The following is a 9,784-nucleotide window of genomic DNA, read 5'->3' as shown; positions in this document are numbered from 1 at the left end:
GATACATAGCCTTCACAGTTTGGTGCCTTCTTTTGATAATTACTTATGTAGCTTCCGGGGATCAATGGCGCCCGGTTTCCGGAGATCAATGGCCCTGCGGCCCGATCTCCAGGGATCAATGGACCCGCGGCCCAGTCTCCCGGGATCAATGGACCCACGGCCCAGTCTCTATCCAGACTTCCTGGTTGGTCGTCTGGTCAACCAGGCTATTGGACTGTGAACTTTGAAATGGCATTTGTTCTTGAAATAAAGTAGATTCAACAGCGCAATAGCGTCGATTTAACGTTGCAATTGCATTGCAATAACGTCGATTTAACTTTGCAAATACATCGATTTAACGTTGCCATTGTGTTGCCTGAACGTTGCAATAGCATCAATTTACTGTTGCAGTAGCTATCGGGGATCAATGGCCCCACGGCCCGGTCTCCGGGGATCAATGGTCCCACGGTCCGGTCTCCAGGGATCAATGGCCTTGCGGTCTGGTCTCCGGGGATCAATGGCCCCGCCTCCGGTTGTTGTTATAGATTCAGCTACTCGGAACAAGTTCTAAGTAGCACTGGCTATGGGGAGCCAGTAATGGACATACCTGGCACAGGAACAGTGCTGTGTCTCCTGTTTAGAGACTGGTGATGCTAGAAGATAAAACACAGTAATCACTTAAGATGCTCCCGTGACTGTAAGTCACGGGAGTCACCACAGCGTCAGTCACCTACCCTCCCCCTTCCCCCCCCCCTTTTGCACCTGCACAATAAAATCACTCCCTTGTTTTCCTGCCCTGGGAGTGTCCACCACTGCACTCGCACACCTGTTCTCTCTCAAGCTGCAACGTACACTGCGGTCTCCGGGGATCAATGGAACAACGGCCCGGTCTCCGGGGATCAATGACCTCGCGGCCCGGTCTCTGGGGATCAATAGCCCCGCAGCCCGGTCTCTGGGAATCAGTGGTCCCGTGGCCCGATCTCCGGGGATCAATGGTCACACGGCCCGGTCTTCGGGAATCAATGGCTTCGCGGCCCGGTCTCTGGGGATCAATGGCCTCGTGGCCCTGTCTCCAGGGATCAATGGTCCCGCGGCCCGGTCTCCGGGGATCAATGGTTTCACGGCCCGGTCTCCGGGGATCAATAGTCACGCGGCCCGGTCTCCGGGGATCAATGGTTTCACGGCCCGGTCTCCGGGGATCAATGGTTTCACGGCCCGGTCTCCGGGGATCAATGGTTTCACGGCCCGGTCTCCGGGGATCAATAGTCACGCGGCCCGGTCTCCGGGGATCAATGGTTTCACGGCCCGGTCTCCGGGGATCAATGGCTTCGCGGCCCTGTCTCCGAGGATCAATGATCCCGCGGCCCGGTCTCTGGGATCAATGGTCCCGCGGCCCGGTCTCCGGGGATCAATGGTTTCACGGCCCGGTCTCCGGGGATCAATGTCCCTGAGGCCCGGTCTCCGGGGATCAATAGTCACGCGGCCCGGTCTCCGGGGATCAATGTCCCTGAGGCCCGGTCACCGGGGATCAATAGTCATGCGGCCCAGTCTCCCGGGGTCAATGATCACGCAGCCCGGTCTCTATCTAGACTTCCCAGTTGGTCGTCTGGTCAACCAGGCTGTTTGACCATATACCTTGAAATGGCAGTTGCCCTTGAAATGGAGTAAATTCAACGTCGCAATAGCGTCGATTCAACGTTGCAATTGCGTTGATTTAACGTTGCAATAACGTCGATTTAATGTTGCCTTAGCATCGATTTACCATTGCAGTAGCTTTCGGGGATCATTGGCCCGGTCTCCATGGATCAATGGCACCCGTGGCCCGGTCTCCGTGGATCAATGGCACCCGCGGCCCGGTCTCCGTGGATCAATGGCACCCGCGGCCCGGTCTCCGTGGATCAATGACACTCGCGGCCCTGTCTTCATCCAGACCTCCCAGTTGGTCAACCAGGCTGTTTGACCAAAAACATTAAAAATAGTAGATTTAACGTTGCAATAACGTCGATTTAACGTTACAATAACGTCGATTTAACGTTGCAATAACGTTATTTTAACGTTGTAGTAACGTCGATTTAACGTTGCCATAGCGTCGATTGAACGTTGCAAACGCGTTGATTTAACGTTGAAATAGCGTTGATTTGACATTTATTCAACGCTCTAATTGCGTAGATTCAAACTTTTTCGATCGATGCAATAGCGTCGAGGTATCTCAGATATCCAGCGGTGCCTCAGATATTCGAAGATGCCTCCAGGTACCCAGAGATATCTCTAGATAACCTATTATATGGGAGATATCCCCAGATATCTCATATTATATATAATGTATATAATGCAAAAATTAACATTTTTCCTTACCCGTCATGCTGTTTACAATTATCCAAAGACGAAACCAAATCACTGTAGGTTATATGAAATACAGTTTCAATCACAACTATTTATTCCAAAGCATTTTTTTATCTTTTTCTTAGAAGTGGTGCTGTAACATACAAACCACACACGCAAGACAAGGTGATTGAACAATACGGGACAAGAGTATCAAATAGTTTTAATGTATATAACTGCCTTGGAGGATTTAGACATTTGTGTATATAACGAGGCTTATTAAATAATGCCATTAGGTCAAAAGTTATCATAATTATACATCCAGAGATCATTTAATTCGTTTATAAATTATTTTATAAACTAAGTAATATCCCAGAACAATACCTTGCATAGAAAAAACACATCACTCAAAATTCAAACACTTATCTGCACACATCAAACTTCTTTGGGCGCATGCAAGAAATTATTGCATGGAATATATTATTTCACTGGGTATCAGTATAGAAAATGGAATGAAGTAAATTAAATGTGACCTTAGGAAACCCACTATCAAAATCAGCCAATCTTCGAATAGACCACCAATCATGAAAAGGGTTTTTTTTCTAAGTGACCCGTGTATGCGTCAAACATTCACAGGTGCTTGATTTTTATTTCACTAAGAGAATTCGACAGGCCGAATCTGTTGTATTCTTTACTAACCAAAACGAAGTGAAAATAACACTGAGGTATAGTCTGGAATATGTCGGTAAATATAAACTAATAGGAACACAACACTTTAGAGAAATAAACCTTAAGGTAGTATAAATATACAAACTTTGGAATGAGAATGCAGCCTTATAGATTATGAGATAAATTATTAGGTCTAATTATTTACACACACTAACCATAACTTTGGCATCTAGCCTTAATACTTTGGAGATGAGGACTCGTTTAAAGTATAAATAAAGATAAGGTAACCTACTCAATCCCTGATCCATGTAGATTGTCTCGATCTATGGTAGATATGCTATCATTCTTGGCATATGACCTGACCCGACAGTTTAAATAATTGCCATGCTGGCAAATGAAAGCTTAGGCACAAGAAAATGATTTTGGCCCCTTGTATTTGAACAAAATGTTTGAAACATTGGCAACTAAAGAAAACGCTACAAGATAATAATTTGGCAGGTACTGTACAAGCAAACAAATAACAATAATAACGAGAGATAACAAATTAACTGGGAGACATCACAGACAAAAGGAATTAAATTATATTAACTAAATAATATAACCACCGAGTTGTTATATACAATGTATATACAGAACATTAACTTACAGATTATAGAAGTGTCTAGGGCACGTCGTCAAGGCACGAATTATTGAATTTCAAGGCAAATTGTGAATGCATTAACATTGAAAGTAAAATAATGAATGTAACCCTTAAGAACAACTACAAGCTATGACATACATTGCACTCAGCTACGGAATAGAAAAGTTATCTTGAATAGAGACACCCTTTGTTTATGTATGGAATTGTCATGTATGGACTCGCACTTCCCATGAACACATCGTGATCAAGCCACAGGTTTATCGGACACCTAGCAGCTTAGCGGCGTCGTCGGCGGATTTCGAAGTTAGCAACCTATCGACCACCGCTCGCTTTGTTCCAAGTAGGTTTGAGATGAAGTCAGTGCCTTCCGTCTCATCTTTGCGTTCTTCTTTTATCTCTGTCTTAATTATCGGAGAAGGTAGGCATCCTTCCCTTTGTTCATCTTCAGAGGTGACTGGAGAGGAAGGTCTAACATGATCTGTTGCAATATGTTGTTTTAATTCTGCCAGACTCCAGTAACGCTGCAAACAGAACATGCAGCTGACCTGTAAGTAGAAATATATATTGTTAATTGCGCGTTGAACAAAATATTAAATCATTATACAAACGTGCGTGTATACACACAGGTATACAGAACTGCATACACAAAATGTTTAGTACTGTATGAATAATGTATATCCTAAAATATAGTACTACTTATACATATTATATAGCAAAGTATATACACTAAAATATATATACATAAAAATATAAGATTTTCACAAGAGTATAAAGTACATATAAATTATGTTGCGTAAACAACACGAATTTAGGTATAATCTTCAAACTCACTCTGTCTGTTGTGGTAGAGTCAGGAACAGGTGGTTCATTGTTGTTGTCTGTGGTAATGGGCTCTGTGTTGATTATGTTCTGCGCATGTTCTGGGTGGGCCTTGCTGAGGTGATGCAGAGCAGCTTCGCGGGTAGCTAGAGGAGTCTCGCAAACATGGCACCGGAAGGGCCTGGTATCGTCTCGCAAGACCGCTGTATCACTTGCTTTCTCGTGTTTGAACATTTCATGCTTCCGAAGGCTCTCTAGATTGGTGAAAGCTGCCCCTGGACATTTGACGCAGCGATATGGACGGTCGCCTCCCATTGTGTGCGGGGAGTCGGGATGTTTTCGTAGAAGATGGCGATCACAGTTTGATTTTGTGGTGAAAGGAAAGTGGCAGACTGGACATAAGTATGGCTTCTGCCCTGTGTGAGTTCGAATATGACGAACAAGAGAACTAGACCACGGGAATTTTCTCTGACAAAATGGACATTTTTGTTTCTGTGGGGCGGAAGAGTAGGCACTACGTTTTCCATCTTCTGATACTGGCGTGGAAGAAGTAGAGTCGTCCTCACCCGGGGGTTCCTCCTCACCCTCGCTGCCAAAAAAAGGAAAGCTTTGACTGGATGCAGTTGACAAGAGCTTGTGAACACTGGCCAGGTCTGTCCCGCTATCATCACGACTTCTCTCATCTGTGCTATTCCCATCACCGTCTTCATCTTCTTCCTCTTCATCCTCGTCTTCTTCCTCTTCCTCCTCTTCTCCATCTTCCTCTTGACCATCATCAATAACTAATTCACTCTCCTCCTCTTCCCTCTGCCTCGTCTCTTCTCTCTCATCACTGGATTCCTTTTCGATCTTGTTGATTAGCTGCTCTCTTACCGTGTCGGAAATAGTCTGTGGTGCATCTGTTACTGCGATTGGCGTCTCCGACTCCGATCTTGATGTATTGACACCCCGCGGCCGCTGCTGCCATACGTCTGGATGCTGCTGCTTCATATGACGCTCCATGTTCGAACGTAGCGTAAACCCTTTATCACAGAGATCGCACCTCCATGGTCTTTCTGTTCGGTACCTTCTTTGTTTGGGTTTTTTCATTAGAACAGAGTTGCGCATTGTAAAATGCATTACGTCCTCGTCACTTGGTTTAGGTACATTAGTCACCTGATTGTCTGTTACAGATGTATCTTCAGCTTTAATTTCAACACTGCGAATTTCAGGGCGTGGAATCCGTAGTGGATTGCGCCGAGCAGCAGCTAGGGCAAGAGCAGAAAGAGGAAATGCTGAAGTGTGGTGTAGAAACCCTCCTGTTCCACTAAGCAATGCTCCACCAGAGGTGAGCTGCAACCCACGTTTCAGCTCTTTCTGATATTCCTCCAGTAATGCAGAGTCAAACTGATGGACTGGACGAATACCGTATGGGTCCATAAGGATGGGATACTGACTTGGCGTAAATGGACTACAGAGGGACAGGGGCTGTGAATACATTGTACTTAGTGGGAAGGGTGGCCGTGGAATCTTTAGTACATCGGAAGGAGACTCTTGTGAAAGCTCTATAGTTTTTTCGACAACCACTTCATCCTCTCTGTCTATCCGTGGTTTTGACAAGTCCTCGGGCTCCAATTGTTCAGTCTTTATATCACTCATTTCAACATCAACTTCCTCTTCCTCCTCTTCCTCCTTTTCCTTATCTCTTTTAGAGTTCATACTCAGGTCTAGAGGAGCATCCTCCACGTCAGGGAGAGGAGAGACAGGGGTGATAGTCGGAGTGAGGGGACGGGGCGGGACTATTGATACAGGGACTGGCGGCTTGTGTGGAAATGTTATGGGCAAAGAAACTGGAGGAGGTTGATGGGGAGTGGGCATCGCCATGGGCAATTTGGAAAAGTTAAGTAAAGACTCCACCGGCGTGAGGTCGTGATGTTCATGGCGATCTTCGCTAGAGGATCGATTCACTACGAGTTGTTCAAGTGTGGGTCCTGAGGCGGACTCTGCGTGCTGCTGGATCACATGTCGCATCACATCGTTTTCAGATGAGAAGGCGCCTCCGCACAGCTTGCACGAATAGGGTTTTGTCATTCCTTCTGGGTGAGAGGAACGGATATGATCCCGCAGGACAGATCGTGCCTTGCAGTCGATGTGACAAATATGACAGACGGTGTCCAGTGTGTGATCACTGCTCGTCCCTTCCTCTTGTGGAATGAAGTTCATACAGCTCTTCACCTCATCCCGTGACTGGCGGCCATGAATATTCTTAATATGACGTTCACAATTGGCCTTTGTTGTGAAGGCGAGATTGCATATGTTACATTCATACGGCGTATCTCCCTTGTGACTCTTCATGTGCTCTTTCAGTGTGTTTTTGTCATTACTGAAGAAAGAGCAAAGATTGCAACGGTACGGGGGAGCCACCATGTGCACCAGATTATGTGACTTAAGTTTACGTAAATTAGCGAAAATATCTTTGCACAAGCGGCAAGGGTACTGGCCATTCAATTTCATATCGCGGTATTCGCGTGCAAACTGTTCATCATGAGAGAGAACCGAGGCAGAAGATACAAGAGGAGAGACACTACTGGCGGTGGTGGTAGCTGCAGCAGCTATTCTACCAGCTGTTGGATGCTCCGGGGATGCCTTGGCTGAATCCGCAGGTGCTGGAGAATGGTGGCCGGGAGGCGGCATTCCCAGAGGTGGTCTCAAACCCCCAGCGAGGAAGGACGCCTCCATCGTTGCGGCCATAGGCGTTAAAGGTACTTCACGTTTTTGTTTGTTCAGCAAGTCCAGCACCGCCAAGAAGCTCTCTTTACGAGGCTGGGGCTCTTCACACAGGTGGCGCTGGTGGTGGTGAGCCAACTCTGCCACGTTTGAGAAAGTCAGGTCGCACCGGAGACATCTGAGTGGAGGCGGGGGAGCCGAGGAGGCAGCAGCGTGTTCACGCATATGCATCAGCCACGAGTCGGCACAAGGAAAGGTAATGTTACACATCTGACACCTGTGGACACCGATGCCCTCACCTGGATGCTGCTGCTGTCGGCTGCTCGACTCGCAAATTTCTTTGGCAATGAGTGGGAACTTGGTGATAGAGAAGTCTGTGCACGTGAGGTCAAGTTGCGGGGGAGAAGCAGTAGCTGTGGGGTGGACCATAGAGTTGTGGAGGTGCAGCGCGCGATAGTTTTTAAAACCCAGCTGACAGGTGGTGCACGCCACTTGGTATTCTGGGTGGATGGTCTCCACGTGCTGCTCAAGCGCGTGTTGACTTGGCTGCTCCACTCCACACGCCGGACACGCCAGCTCCTCCTCAGTATCGCCCAGACGCACTGCCTTGGCTGACACCACGTTCTCCTCGTCGTCCAGTCTCCGCTTGCACGGCGAGGAGGAGCCTTCTTCGGAGCCCAGGTCGCTCTCCCCAGTGTCCGAGCCCGGACCGCCGCCCCCATTGCGGTAATGGCCGCGGATGTGGCGATGCATGTTGCCATTGGTGGTGAAGTGCGTGCCGCAGATGTGACACCGAAACGGCCGTTCGCCAGAGTGAACCAGCATGTGTCTGTCCAATGAGCTGTTACTACTTAACTGTTTCTTACAGATACCGCAGCAGTACACTTTCGTGCCATTGTCCGTCTCGAGGACGTGGTTGTGTTTTCGGATGTGTTGAGTGAATTCATGTTGAGAAGAGTGCACCTCCTGGCACACGGGGCACACAAAGCTGCCGCCCACACCCGCCTCGCTCTCGCCCTCACTCCCACACTCCGTCTGCAACAAGAAACAGCATTTTATTCTCCACTGCCACCACGACGACCCCTGACCCAACCACACCGCACGCCAACAGACGGCAAGCGCGACCCCCCTTCCCACAACGTCCCCTACACAGGCGCGACCCTCTCACCACGCTCCGAGCATACACCCTCACACACATCTTTCCCTCCAACTCGTGCTCAACACTCAGAAATATTTATACACAAATCAGGCCTATTACAATGACCACGCATTCAGCCGTAAACAATTTACCAAATGGTACGAGTCTATCCTAAATAATTATTACCTAACTAAATACCGCACCGACACTCCTGCAACAGTAGTGTTCAGCCCCCAAAGAAAACTTACCCCAACACTCTTCCATAAGTGGTATGGAAGACGGGAGGGAAGGGAAGGGAAGGGAAGGGGAAGGAAGGAAGGAAGGAAGGAAGGAAGGAAGGAAGGAAGGAAGGAAGGAAGGAAGGAAGGAAGGAAGGAAGGAAGGAAGGAAGGAAGGAAGGAAGGAAGGAAGGAAGGAAGGAAGGAAGGAAGGAAGGGAGGGAGGGGGAAGTAAAAAGGTTTGAGGTGGAGGCTGAGTGAAGGAGAGGGGGGGGGGGGGGGGGGGGGGAGGTGTGCCCCGCGGCTGTCAGCGACTGCCCGGAGGCTCCACGTTTCTCTTGCGCTCACCACTACTCGCTCCCTGCCTCCCTGATACTCAGTCTCACCGCTATTACATCCCCCGACCTCCTTTTTTTAGAAGCGGCTTTCCTCAATCAAAATTACCAATAGTTGCCGACAGCAGTAACACGTTCAACACCTGTAGCTTACTAGGGAGATCATTGTCACGTTCAACACCTGAAGCTTACTAGGGGGATCATTGTCACGTTCAACACCTGAAGCTTACTAGGGGGATCATTGTCACGTTCAACACCTGAAGCTTACTAGGGGGATCATTGTCACGTTCAACACCTGAAGCTTACTAGGGGGATCATTGTCACGTTCAACACACCTGTAGCTTCCCCGGGATATCATTGCCTTTTAGACGTTCATGAAGATAGCAGTTATATGTATATGATAACAAGGTTAACTCCCCGACAGGACAAGCACACCAAGCGAGTGTCTGACATTAAACAGCAAGAGACACTGTAGGTGGGTTACACGGCACAATACCCCCATTTGTAACAAGCAAATACATGATGTGTCTATATTGTTTTAAGTACACCCGCAGCTTCAAGAAGTACACTACACCCACTGTTTCAAGAAGTACAGTACACCCACTGTCTGAAGAAGTACAGTACACCCACTGTTTCAAGAAGTACAGTACACCCACTGTTTCAAGAAGTACAGTACACCCACTGTCTGAAGAAGCACAGTACACCCACTGTTTCAAGAAGTACAGTACACCCACTGTTTCAAGAAGTACAGTACACCCACTGTTTCAAGAAGTACAGTACACCCACTGTTTCAAGAAGTACAGTACACCCACTGTTTCAAGAAGTACAGTACACCCACTGTTTCAAGAAGTACAGTACATCCACTGTTTCATGAAGTACAGTACATCCACTGTTTCATGAAGTACAGTACATCCACTGTTTCATGAAGTACAGTACATCCACTGTTTCATGAAGTACA

At 47.6% G+C, this 9,784-nt stretch overlaps 1 protein-coding gene across 4 annotated transcripts in view; it reads right to left on the bottom strand.

The window, feature by feature from the left end:
- Positions 1-2,398: 2,398 nt before the first annotated feature.
- Positions 2,399-9,784, bottom strand: part of LOC123755317 (ras-responsive element-binding protein 1) — a 122,696-nt gene continuing 115,310 nt past the window's right edge. For all 4 annotated transcript variants that reach the window (XM_069327864.1, XM_069327863.1, XM_045737827.2 and 1 more), the window contains 2 exons: positions 4,442-8,170; positions 2,399-4,155 (listed from right to left, as the gene is read on the bottom strand). In XM_069327864.1, the coding sequence (XP_069183965.1) occupies positions 3,868-4,155; positions 4,442-8,170 (4,017 nt within the window). In that variant the 3' untranslated portion in view covers positions 2,399-3,867. The remainder of the gene's footprint in view (positions 4,156-4,441; positions 8,171-9,784) is intronic.

The sequence above is a fragment of the Procambarus clarkii genome, chromosome 20 (assembly GCF_040958095.1).
Source record: "Procambarus clarkii isolate CNS0578487 chromosome 20, FALCON_Pclarkii_2.0, whole genome shotgun sequence".
Lineage (NCBI taxonomy): Eukaryota > Metazoa > Arthropoda > Malacostraca > Decapoda > Cambaridae > Procambarus > Procambarus clarkii.
The sequence above is the reverse complement of the archived record's forward strand: the minus strand, read 5'-3'. Positions and strand labels throughout refer to the sequence as shown.